We start from the raw sequence: 12,430 nt of genomic DNA on the forward strand, positions 1-12,430 counted from the left end.
TGGCCTTTTTTTGTATTATTTTGGATTTAAGACCTTTTCATTAGTCTGGCAACTCTGATTGGACCTATAGCCAAGTAAAAGTTTGTTTGCACTGAGCGTGTACATTAATTTTTTTTTTTCTTTATTTGGACAAAATTGATATCAGCCCTGCTGTTAACACTTTTGGAAAGCAACATAAAAATCCTTCTTTCTAAGTGACCAGAATTATTTCCTTGCATCTGAATGGAAGGCCTTTTCGATGGTCTTCTAAGCTGCTTACTGCATATCAAACAGAGTCAACGCGAAGTGCACAGGTTCTGTTGGCCAGGTCACGGCGGCCAGCAGTCACAGTGGCCCTATTTCCGATTGCAATGTTTGTGTTCTTAAGCTCAGTCGAGAAAGCTGTTGCGATACATCTGGGCAATTTCAATAAAAGTGTGTACTTTGGCACTTTTTTATGTTGCCCCCCCTGCTAAAAATTTTGTGTTGGAATTTCTGACTGATGCTGTACGAGATCCTGCCGGATTACCTGGCAAGACGGGGGGAAAAGCGAAGCGCAATTTTAAGCTGTTTTCAATGGCAGTGCTCCAGAAGTTAACATAATGGAGAGTTAATTGCCAGATTCCGAAACGAAAACATGCAATGCGATCAGTTCTTCATGTCTCGGTCTATTCTAAAAGCAAAGTCGTCTAATCGTTTCAAAAATACGAATTATAATGTTGGACAAGTCCTGCCTAAGATATTGTCGGTTTCGGTTTGTCCCTTTCCTTTCTAGTTGACGACATTGTTCAGGTTTTTGTCTTTTACCCATATGCGCAGGCCATGTCAACGTGCAAGGCTTCAGATTTGACTGGACGCCGATCTGCAGCGCTTGATAGCAGTCAAAATCGCGAGTATAACTTGATACTTTGGACCTTCCCCATCTTCCCCTTTGACAATAGGCTAGCGTTTAAAAGTCGTGTGAAGTGTGATTGGCACGCAGATTTTTTCAGCATTTTTAGAGTGAATATTATCTTATAAAGTGAATAGTGAGTGAGAGTGAATTTTAATTGTTAATTGTTTGAAAGTGCACTGAAAATTGGTCTTTTCGCGTACAAATCTCACAATAATTCGCTCCCAGTGCCGGATTAACCATTAGGCAAAGTAGGCACGTGCCTACAAGGCCAGTCAAAAATCCAGGCCACTTTAAAATCAGTAGAAATTTGGTCATGTTTTCAAAATAATTATTTTCTAAAGTAAAAAGTATTTATCTTAATTGCTCTGTATTTCCAGATGAAGTAAAGGTCGCAAAAATCTTTAAAAAAAGACGAATTGAAACATGTTGTCACTTCAAAACAATATTTTGCAGCGCTTCAATACTAGTAGCAAGTTGCTTCAAAGTTCCACTATCGAACTGACACTAGCCATTGGTGGATAAATTCTTGGATGAGTGCAGAGAGAATTTTGACTGTTATTGGCAGCAGGCACGTGATTGCTGTGGCAGCAGCATATATAAATCTGAAAGTCGGCGAGCACCAAAGCGACAGAAGAATGTCAGTGATGGAGCTGCTACAGATGATGTGGACAGTGGAAGGAATGTCGGGCCAGCAAAAATTTAAAATCAACACGTTTTATGTGATCATCGACCAACTAAAGAGCGACTACAGAAACGTATCGATGCATATTCCATGGTGCTGCAGAGGTTTGGAGTTTTGACAGAGTACGACTCCATGTCTGTTAAAGACATCGATGTTGCTGTTGCAGGTCTGGTTGGTGTGTATTCAAAGGACCTTTCTTCCGGCTTCCCATCAGAATTTCGTCAGTTTATGTGCTGGTATAAAGACTATAAAGAGCAAAGACGCGATGAAACAGCAGCAACAGGAAGGGCCCAGAAGATGTTTAAAATGCTGCACACAACTGGTGTTTATAATGCACTTCCGAACACTGAAGTAGCACTTAGAATGCACTTGTCTCTAATGGCTACGAATTGCTCGGGGGAACGCTCGTTTTCACAACTGAAACGAATTAAAGACGTCAAACGATCAACAATGTGTCAACAACGTCTTGGTACACTGGCACTTTTGTGTATCGAAAGCGATCTACTCCGTAAGATTGACCTCCAAAAACTAGTTAACGTGTTTTCAATTGCAAAAACGCGCTAAGTTGTTATTTAGTACCCTGTGTTATAGTTGCAACAACGATCTTTGTGACAATGATTTGGCAACACTGATAATTTCAATATTTTAGTTGGCAACCCTGATTTTCGGGCCACTTATGAAATGTGCCTACAGGCCAGCAGACCCTTAATCCGGCACTGTTCGCTCCTCTGATCTTTTTAAATACCCCAAGGCGGTTCACCGCCTGTCCACAAGAGGTCGTGATGAGGACTCGCTAAACGTTCCATAGCTTTCAAAAACACCACTCAGCCTACTCAGCATCTAACAGACTTCACAGGAGCGAAAACATGAAACGAATTTCCTACTTCACTTTTGTCCACAAATTAAAACAGCATCTAAGCAAATCGGATACCCAGTGGGAAATTCACTTGAGGCCGTTCTGCACACTTGCGAAGGCTTCAATCAACCATCCGAAATGGCTTACACTACATGTAAAAGACTACCAAAGCAATATTGTCCACTGCAAATGTCTGTGTTTGTAGATCTCAACAGCAACGACAGCGTCACAAAAGAGACGAGAGCTACACCAACACCATCAGGACTCCGACGCACATATCCACAAGCTCATCACATCCATCGCCAGAAACAATGCCTTTGGATCTCGAAGCTCAACCGTCTTTGGCTATACTGTGTGATCACTGGTCGTAGCAAGAGCTCATCATCATGCCCTCCCGAGCCACATCGCGTCGGCTTCCAGCCTGGTGATGGGTTTCTTTCATGTCCCTTTTCTTTTCCTGTCCGATCATGATGATGGCACATCCACGTCATCAATATTGGAACTGGCAAGATAACTTTTTGAGATCAAAAACGCACGGAATCTTCTGCGTTGCCAAGAAAATTGAACGGCAATTTTGTGCGTTTTGGACCTTTGCATCTTGTAAGCATCTTCGTCTCGTCAGTTGGTTTTTATGTTGTGCCGTGATGCTGCTGAACTGGTAGTTTTTACCTGTCTCTCAGCATCCTTGGCAAAACAGTTTGAGAATGAGATCCTTGACAAAGTCGGTCGTTCTGACTGACGAAACGTTCGAAATGGAGCTGGTTATCGCTCTCAACATCTTGTGGTAGCCCAATTTGCAGTCTCCAAAAGAACCCAAAATATCATTCTACAATCTTCCATTAGGCTATACTGTTCAATGCTGCACGTGCGGCGCCTTTCTTTGCTTTTGTTGAATTTTGTGCCGTTTGTTGTCTGGGTTGTGTGGCCTTGCTTGCAACCGACACTTCCTGTACTACATGAGCAATGAGCTCAATGAGTTCTTGGAGGAGGATTTGAAAAGAAACAATGCAAATGGAACAACACCGAAAGCAACCGTGCGGTTCCTTTGCAAAAGGGGCCCAGTTTTTCCATCGCCAGGTGGCGGCAAACGTACGTGCGATTGCGACAGGCACGCGGAGCCGTCGTGTCCTTGCGAGCGTGCTAAGATCAAGGCCTGTGCGACAGACGACCGAAAAGCTGTGCTTTTGGGCCCTAGTCCGTTCGAGCCATGCGCGTGGCAATCGCGCAAGCGTGCACGGACTGGGGCCGACTCAAGCTTGTTTGCACACAGCCGCGTCAAAATCGTAAGCGCATGAGTTTGTCGCCGAAAAGTCTTTAGCTGCCTGCTATCGAGGCGTCTTGGCAGAAGCCAGGTCAAACCAATTCGCCAGCGCTTCAGTCAGCTGACGACCCGGTTTGTTTGGCGGCCAACGTCAGGCAGAATCGGGCCCCTGAAGAGGAGATCTGCGACCAGGGCGGCGTCGATCGACCCCGCACAAGCACAGGTTTTAGATGGATCAACGCGAGATTGCACGCGCGCCGCCGCCGCGATATCGTTTCGCTTTGGTCGGAAATTGCGGTACTAATTTGTTATCGCGGCGACGCGCGCGATCGATCAACAAAAGCATTACATATTCATTAAAAAAAAAAAAAAAAAAAAAAAAAAAAAAAAAAATTCAGCAATCCAAACGAGCAAAATAATGTCAACCGACGCTTCGAAAAAGCAAAAGAAAACCGCCGCGCACCCTCCCTATGCGGACATGGTGAAAGGTGCGATCGGTGCTCTCAAAGACAGAAGCGGATCTTCCCGTCAGAAGATTCTGAAGTACATCAAAGACAATCACCAGGTCGGCGACAACGCCACCAGGCTGGTCTGCTCCGCGATTAAGCGGCTACGCGCCAGCGAGCAGATCGTGAGTACCAAAGGCACCACCAGTGGCGCGTCTGGTTCCTTCAAGCTCAACAAGGCTGCAACCGAGCCGAAGAAAAAGAAGACGACTGCCAAAAAGCCGAAGACAGCTGCCCAGGTGAAAAAGACCGCCGCTAAGAAGACTGTCAAGAAAACGGCGACCGGTGGCGCTGCCAAAAAGACTGCGAGCAAGAAGGCGACGACCAAGAGCGGATCGAAAAAGACCGCTGTCAAAAAGTCCAGCCCCAAGAAACCGTCTGCCAAAAAGGGCGCAGTCAAAAAGCCGGCTGCCAAGAAGGCGACCGCCGCCAGCAAAAAGACCAAGAAGCCGGCCGCGAAGAAAGTGGCCAAGAAGCCAGCGGCGAAGAAATCTGGAAAGAAGTGAGCTGTCACACGTCGTCGTCAGCAGCAGCGGTGAGCATTCGCAAAACGGCTCTTTTCAGAGCCACCCATCACTGCGTGAAAAGAGCACTTCGATGCGTTCGGCGACCAGTCCAGCGCGATGCGACGCCATTTTTCGACGTTGATCTCTCGCGCTATTGGCGGCCGGAAAGTGTTTCGACGGCGTTCGAAATTGCGATAGATAAGTCAGCAAACGTGCCGTCAAAGAACACTTGCTAAGTTAATTTCACTTTGTGTTGAATTTTTGTTGTATTTGCATCCATCTTACGAAAATGTCTGGACGTGGCAAAGGAGGAAAAGGTTTGGGAAAGGGAGGCGCTAAGCGCCACAGAAAAGTCTTGCGTGACAACATCCAGGGAATCACCAAGCCCGCTATCAGGCGACTCGCTCGTCGAGGCGGTGTCAAGCGCATTTCCGGCTTGATTTACGAAGAAACCCGAGGCGTGTTGAAGGTCTTCCTTGAGAACGTGATTCGCGACGCCGTCACCTACACCGAGCACGCAAAACGAAAGACAGTCACCGCCCTCGATGTCGTTTACGCGCTGAAGCGCCAAGGACGAACCCTGTACGGTTTCGGCGGTTAGAAGGCTCATCAATGACAGCAACAACAAACCGGCCCTTTTCAGGGCCACTTAAACTTTTGAAAAGAGACTTTTACCGCGCGAGTCCTTCGGGCACGCACGGTTCGCCGGGACCGAGAAAATTAAGGTCGTTGAGAAATTATGCTCAGTTTTCAACTCGCCGCCCGATTGGCTGACAAAAGAGCGCGCGCTTTGCTCAGAGCCAATGAGATCTCTCCTGACTCGGCTCGCCGACGCTATATAAGCCATCACGCTTGCCGGTGCAGTCAGACCTCTTGTCAAGAGAAGAACAATAAAAAATCGCGAAATGGCTCGAACTAAGCAGACCGCTCGCAAGTCAACTGGTGGCAAAGCGCCCCGAAAGCAGCTGGCAACGAAGGCCGCTCGCAAGAGCGCCCCAGCCACCGGGGGCGTCAAGAAGCCTCATCGCTATCGACCGGGAACCGTCGCCTTGCGTGAAATCAGACGTTACCAGAAGTCAACTGAACTGCTCATTCGCAAACTTCCCTTCCAGCGACTGGTTCGCGAGATCGCCCAAGACTTCAAGACCGACCTTCGTTTCCAGAGCAGCGCCGTCATGGCTCTGCAAGAAGCCAGCGAGGCGTACCTTGTCGGCCTGTTCGAAGACACCAACCTGTGCGCGATCCACGCCAAGCGGGTCACCATCATGCCCAAGGACATCCAGCTAGCCCGTCGCATCCGCGGAGAACGCGCTTAAGCGTCGTCCTCGCATCAAACGGCTCTTTTCAGAGCCACCTGTCACTGTGAAAGAGACTTGGCTGCGCGAGTAAAGCGTAGGGCTATTCGAAAAGTTGTCGGCGATCCTGAGCAAAATGTTCAAGGTGTTTCTTTTTTCGAAACGAGACATCAGTTTGAACAGCCCTTGGTTTGAGGGCGCAGCCAGTAGCCTTACCTAAATAGCTTATTATTTAGCGCAAACTACGCTCGTTGTGCATGACGGTGAAATTGCTTTTCAGCCATAATGCTCAGTAGTTGTAGGTATAGCATGTTTTCGGGCGAATTCATTTAAATTTTCAGCAACCGCTGCGATTTCATTTGACACCGCAGAGAAGAGCACACTTCTCTCAAAACGAAACCACCACGACTAGTAAAACCGAGATTTTGGGCTCATGATTTCATTGAAATTGCACACGCTCAAACCTGGCCATATTGTAGCTGGTCGTGTCAACACAAGAACCTTTGCGTTCATTACATCTTTTGCAACATGAGGTGGCTCTGAAAAGAGCCGTTTTGTGCGAAAGGCAAAAATCGCCGACTTAAGCTTTCTTCGAAGTCTTCTTGGGAAGGAGCACGGCTTGGATGTTGGGCAAAACACCACCTTGTGCAATGGTGACTCCGCCCAGAAGCTTGTTCAGTTCCTCGTCGTTGCGGATGGCGAGCTGAAGGTGACGGGGAATGATTCTCGTCTTTTTGTTGTCGCGGGCGGCGTTACCGGCCAACTCCAACACCTCGGCGCTCAAGTACTCGAGCACGGCCGCAAGGTACACTGGTGCCCCTGCACCAACGCGCTCCGAGTAATGTCCAGTGCGCAAGAGTCTGTGCACACGACCGACTGGAAATTGAAGACCAGCTCGCGACGACCTGCTCTTTGGCTTCGCCTTGGATTTTCCGCCGCCTTTGCCACGTCCTGACATGTTTCAATTAATTGAGGTTTGCAAAGTTGAAAACAAAATAGAATCAGAATTTACCGAGCAGAGCGCGCGAAACGAGTTTTTATACCGTCCGAGCTGTCGTCGAAAATCTGACGGTTTTTATGGCGCGCGCCAGCGCTGGCCAATGGAAAAACAGCGACGCGCGTTTCATTTTTTTCATTGGCCAAATCCAGCAGCCACTCGACGCTTCATTTGCATACGCTCGAGCTATAAAGGAAAAATCTACGATGCGCGCTTTATCACTCGTCTTTTGAGCAAACTAGCGAAATGGCGTCCGCAAGCAAGGGAAGCAAGAAAGCTGTCAAGAAAACCGCACCTGCCGACAAGCAGAAGAAGAGGCGCGCAAAGCGAAAGGAAAGTTTCAGCATCTACATCTATAAGGTGCTCAAGCAAGTCCACCCGGACACGGGAATCTCCAGCAAGGCGATGAGCATCATGAATTCTTTCGTGAATGACATCTTCGAGCGCATCGCCTCTGAAGCGTCCCGTCTGGCTCACTACAACAAGAGAGCGACCATCAGCAGTCGCGAAATCCAGACTGCCGTTCGATTGCTGTTGCCCGGCGAACTGGCGAAGCACGCCGTGTCCGAAGGCACCAAAGCAGTCACGAAGTACACCAGCTCCAAGTAAACGACGACCTGCATTTCAAACAACAAACGGCTCTTTTCAGAGCCACCTTGTAAAGCAAAAGAGTCTTTTCACCGGGTTGATTGCTGGCTGCTGTGTTTCATCAGCATTTTTCGTTCGCGAAAGCCTCGACGCCCGTTTCGCAGACGTTCGAAATTACTCACTGAGCCAGACAAGTTTTCTTTGAGGTGGACTTCGAAAATTCCTTTTCGTTTCAACCAAACACAGCCCTTGAGGTAACCTGGGTCGCTTCTTTAATTTCAGTTGCCCTTTCCGTCCTAACCCCCGACGTCTGTCTTGACAGGTTTTTCTTACCTTGCAAAGCGTTACATTTCCCGTGCCAAGCAACCGCACTCGTTGCGATTCCGAAAACGTTTCAGCGAGCACAAACATTATGCCGGGTGGAGATTCAATTCGGACAAAGAACGATAAATTGGCCCAAACCACATCTACTTTCTGTATTTGTTGATTTGGGGAGCCACAAGTGGAGTTAAAGTGTGGGACCATCACTGAAATCGCAACCTTTTCAATATTTTGCAGTAACCTGAAAAAGCACTTGCATTCTCCAAATCAACCTATGCCGCAACTCTTTAATCATCTGACTCTATTATTGATTGTTGCACCAAATCCTGGTATAGCATGCCTTTCCAAATGCCACTTTCGTAAATTTTTCCTACCTATATTACTATATTGTACATTAACATATTTTACTATACGTATATCTTATCATACATTACACCCGAATGGATGAGGATGATGATTAATATCTTTATTCTTCCATGAATAAGCTACTATACCGTGTTGCATAATTTAATGTTTGCCATATCACCAAGTTACTACAAGCTTGCATCTAACTTCCTACTGATTATTATAGGCTGTTACGTTTGTTCAGAAGATCGCTTGACTTTTCGTGAGATTATTGTTTAGGTTGGTTTGAAAAAGATGCTTGAAACAACTCAGACACTACATCCTTCATCGGCACTACCAAAGAGTCTCCTCCTCTCGAAAACACTCCATCCCTCACTGACGCTATCAAAGATGATTCACCTCTTGTTATATTGGCGATACCAAAAACACCCTATGCTATATCATCATCTTTCTTATGATGCTCTTACATGTGCAGGAATTTAATTTAAAAACCAAGCTTTTTTAACTGTTTTATCTTGGTAATGAGCTGCCACGTTGTGTATTTCTTTTGCAATCTATAGGCTTTTTAATGTCGTTGCTGCGAACACTTTATTTCTGTATAAAGTCTGCAAATAGTTCTTGTTTTGATAGTCCGTTGCCTAATTACGATATGTGTGTGTGTATTAGTTTGTTTTTGCGATGTTGTTAGAGTTCAGTCGTGTTCTCATTGCTTCAAGAATTGGCGAACGAGAAGACGACTGATTGCTAACTAATTCGTCTACTTGTTTTAAAGTATCAGGTTTGGTGGCCGTGCTTGAGTATATTTTTATCGATGCATATGCCGCAATATTATTACAGTAGATCTTCTCATGCACGTCTTAAAGCATTAATTAAGGTTTTGCCACCTTTTCCTTTTGTTGGTTTTGCTACTGTATTTCTTTTTCACAATATCATTTCTCTTGCATTCTGACAAAGAAAAATAAATTGAATTGAATAAATGTGCGCAACTGTATCGTGCCTGTTTGGGCACCCACAAGGTATCAAACTAGTCACAGTCGGTCAATCCCTTCATGAGCAATATGTGGTTGACCGCTTTATTGAAGATAGCATACGCTGTTATACAAATCCCATGCTGCAGGCCTTGCTTGAGTATATTTTTATCGATGCATATGCCGCAATATTAGATCTTTTCATGCACGTCTTAAAGCATTAATTAAGGTTTTGCCACCTTTTCCTTTTGTTGGTTTTGTTACTGTATTTCTTTTTCACAATATCATTTCTCTTGCATTCTGACAAAGAAAAATAAATTGAATTGAATAAATGTGCGCAACTGTATCGTGCCTGTTTGGGCACCCACAAGGTATCAAACTATAGTCACAGTCGGTCAATCCCTTCATGAGCAATATGTGGTTGACCGCTTTATTGAACATAGCATACGCTGTTATACAAATCCCATGCTGCAGGCCTGCAACAAAACGGAAAAAAATGAAAAAGCACTGGTCACAATTTCTACTACTTCATAACGTCCACCTTATAGGGTGGTCCTCATCTGGCGACTTTTTCAAGCTTTACACGGGCGCCCTCTAAAATAGTTCCAAATTGGTCTCAAGTTGTTGTTTTTCTGCTTTTTTTTTTAATAATCAACAGTGCTCAAAGACCTTGAATTTTTTGCATGCGGGCCACTTAAGCACTAAGGAGAGTTGTGGCGGGCCGCACTAATAAAATTTTAGGTTGGTTGAAAAGAACGCATTTCGTACCCAGTAGCCTATCCAGCGTTACATGTTAATATTTATCTTCGAATACCGCAGCAACAAAATTAGTTGAACAACGCTACTGCAAGGCCAAGCTCCTTTAACAACACTTTTGACTTCTTTAACAATGCCTAATAAACGAGGCCACTTGTTTTGCGCACTTATAACGAGGCGAGCGGTTTTATCAGAATATTCATCGCCAAGCAAGAGTGGTGTCGTCACTTCGCTTCACAACAGATGTCTTGCAATTAACTGTTTCAGTAAACAAGGAAATGTTTGACACATCGCATTACAGGCAACAATAGTGACCTGCAAACATATCAGTGAAAATAGGCTCCAATAACAGGGAGAAAGAAACCAGGCACCATGAAACAAACTCTTGTGGAAATCACCGAAAAAAACGTTTCTGTCGTAACTTATGAACAGTGCTCCTTCTGAAAAAGCAACGACTCGGTTTTTTATCCTTTTTGTGAGAATCTCTATAAACGTCTTTTTTTGATTATTAGACAACTGTCACTTGCGGTGCTCATCAGCATGGCAAGACTTGTTGATTAACAACATTTTGCAGTAGCCTACTATGCTAAATATTTTCGTATTACAACCAAAAAAGTCTTTTAATTTTTTTTGAAAATATAATATTTTGCCATTTTTTTATAAATTGAGTTTGCATACCGACCTATTTTGCCAACAAAAACTTGTATAAAGGGAACACTGCTCATGAAACACAATAACGGTGAAATGCACAATAGTGTTTACAGACAATTTCGAAATTCGAAAACAGGCATTTTAATCAATCACCGGGACAGTGTAGTTGGACATCGCATTGGTATAACTTTAAGCGACCTCCACCTAGAACTACAATCTGATTGGTCGGTCGGTGGAATCGTTATGCAAAGCAAAAATATGCCAAGTCCCGGAAAGTATTTTTTGCCTTCATGCTCTTTAACTCATCAAGAAAAGTCTTTTTGGTTATACTTGTACGCTGATACCTTCCGCGGGCCGCCATTTGGTGACCCCTGTTCTAGAACATCAGATGACAGCTAACATTTTGTCTTACTTTCGTGCTATAGGCCGTAATATTGGCCTTTTTCTAGATTTGGCCTTAAATTTGGCCTTTTTTTAAATTAATCTTCAAAATGCATAATAAGCAATATTTCTCATACATCGTAACCTTTACCAGATGAAAACCGTATTCACCATTGTTCAATGCACGTGCTATACTTGTTTAATACTTGTAATGTGACGCCGGCGCCGAGTCAGACTGCTATCACACTCTCAGCCAGTCAGTGGTGCCAGATGTCGCCACTGCAGCGGATTAAAACTCATCCTCTACAGTTCATTTGTACTTGCTATTTTTCGGGCTCTCTCAGAAAAATTTTGCTACGATTTATTAAAACCCGCTACATGTCATAAAATATCAATAAAAATGAATACTACGGACATTACTTTGATAGAAACACGTAAATATCTATTTGGCATTTTTTTTTATCTAACATTTTCCTTGTTTGGCCTTTTTTTGTATTATTTTGGATTTAAGACCTTTTCATTAGTCTGGCAACTCTGATTGGACCTATAGCCAAGTAAAAGTTTGTTTGCACTGAGCGTGTACATTAATTTTTTTTTTTCTTTATTTGGACAAAATTGATATCAGCCCTGCTGTTAACACTTTTGGAAAGCAACATAAAAATCTTTCTTTCTAAGTGACCAGAATTATTTCCTTGCATCTGAATGGAAGGCCTTTTCGATGGTCTTCTAAGCTGCTTACTGCATATCAAACAGAGTCAACGCGAAGTGCACAGGTTCTGTTGGCCAGGTCACGGCGGCCAGCAGTCACAGTGGCCCTATTTCCGATTGCAATGTTTGTGTTCTTAAGCTCAGTCGAGAAAGCTGTTGCGATACATCTGGGCAATTTCAATAAAAGTGTGTACTTTGGCACTTTTTTATGTTGCCCCCCCTGCTAAAAATTTTGTGTTGGAATTTCTGACTGATGCTGTACGAGATCCTGCCGGATTACCTGGCAAGACGGGGGGAAAAGCGAAGCGCAATTTTAAGCTGTTTTCAATGGCAGTGCTCCAGAAGTTAACATAATGGAGAGTTAATTGCCAGATTCCGAAACGAAAACATGCAATGCGATCAGTTCTTCATGTCTCGGTCTATTCTAAAAGCAAAGTCGTCTAATCGTTTCAAAAATACGAATTATAATGTTGGACAAGTCCTGCCTAAGATATTGTCGGTTTCGGTTTGTCCCTTTCCTTTCTAGTTGACGACATTGTTCAGGTTTTTGTCTTTTACCCATATGCGCAGGCCATGTCAACGTGCAAGGCTTCAGATTTGACTGGACGCCGATCTGCAGCGCTTGATAGCAGTCAAAATCGCGAGTATAACTTGATACTTTGGACCTTCCCCATCTTCCCCTTTGACAATAGGCTAGCGTTTAAAAGTCGTGTGAAGTGTGATTGGCACGCAGAT

General features: G+C 44.6%; 5 protein-coding genes across 5 annotated transcripts; 4 read left to right on the forward strand and 1 right to left on the reverse strand.

Moving 5' to 3' along the window:
* The first annotated feature begins 4,064 nt into the window (after window positions 1-4,064).
* LOC145770619 (uncharacterized) lies at window positions 4,065-4,720 on the forward strand. Its single transcript, XM_082582310.1, has one exon. The coding sequence runs from the start codon at window positions 4,092-4,094 to the stop codon at window positions 4,683-4,685; it is 594 nt and encodes a 197-aa protein (XP_082438436.1). The 5' UTR covers window positions 4,065-4,091; the 3' UTR covers window positions 4,686-4,720.
* A 207-nt stretch (window positions 4,721-4,927) lies between these two features.
* LOC145770483 (histone H4) lies at window positions 4,928-5,303 on the forward strand. Its single transcript, XM_082582143.1, has one exon. It carries the CDS (start codon window positions 4,975-4,977, stop codon window positions 5,284-5,286), a length of 312 nt encoding a protein of 103 aa, XP_082438269.1. The 5' UTR covers window positions 4,928-4,974; the 3' UTR covers window positions 5,287-5,303.
* A 207-nt stretch (window positions 5,304-5,510) lies between these two features.
* Window positions 5,511-6,001, forward strand: LOC145770693 (histone H3). The gene has a single exon (XM_082582388.1). The coding sequence runs from the start codon at window positions 5,591-5,593 to the stop codon at window positions 5,999-6,001; it is 411 nt and encodes a 136-aa protein (XP_082438514.1). The 5' UTR covers window positions 5,511-5,590.
* A 468-nt stretch (window positions 6,002-6,469) lies between these two features.
* On the reverse strand, window positions 6,470-6,955 carry LOC145770620 (histone H2AX). Its single transcript, XM_082582311.1, has one exon. The coding sequence runs from the start codon at window positions 6,936-6,938 to the stop codon at window positions 6,561-6,563; it is 378 nt and encodes a 125-aa protein (XP_082438437.1). The 5' UTR covers window positions 6,939-6,955; the 3' UTR covers window positions 6,470-6,560.
* Window positions 6,956-7,220: 265 nt separating this feature from the next.
* LOC145770621 (histone H2B.1-like) lies at window positions 7,221-7,589 on the forward strand. Its single transcript, XM_082582312.1, has one exon. The coding sequence runs from the start codon at window positions 7,224-7,226 to the stop codon at window positions 7,584-7,586; it is 363 nt and encodes a 120-aa protein (XP_082438438.1). The 5' UTR covers window positions 7,221-7,223; the 3' UTR covers window positions 7,587-7,589.
* The last annotated feature ends 4,841 nt before the right edge of the window (window positions 7,590-12,430 follow it).

This window comes from Aplidium turbinatum, chromosome 5 (assembly GCF_918807975.1).
Source record: "Aplidium turbinatum chromosome 5, kaAplTurb1.1, whole genome shotgun sequence".
Taxonomy (NCBI): domain Eukaryota; kingdom Metazoa; phylum Chordata; class Ascidiacea; order Aplousobranchia; family Polyclinidae; genus Aplidium; species Aplidium turbinatum.

Excerpts from the sequence above, each read along its gene's own strand:
- LOC145770621 (XM_082582312.1), top strand. The coding sequence starts at position 7,224 with ATGGCGTCCGCAAGCAAGGGAAGCAAGAAAGCTGTCAAGAAAACCGCA.
- LOC145770483 (XM_082582143.1), top strand. The coding sequence starts at position 4,975 with ATGTCTGGACGTGGCAAAGGAGGAAAAGGTTTGGGAAAGGGAGGCGCT.
- LOC145770693 (XM_082582388.1), top strand. The coding sequence starts at position 5,591 with ATGGCTCGAACTAAGCAGACCGCTCGCAAGTCAACTGGTGGCAAAGCG.
- LOC145770619 (XM_082582310.1), top strand. The coding sequence starts at position 4,092 with ATGTCAACCGACGCTTCGAAAAAGCAAAAGAAAACCGCCGCGCACCCT.
- LOC145770620 (XM_082582311.1), bottom strand. The coding sequence starts at position 6,938 with ATGTCAGGACGTGGCAAAGGCGGCGGAAAATCCAAGGCGAAGCCAAAG.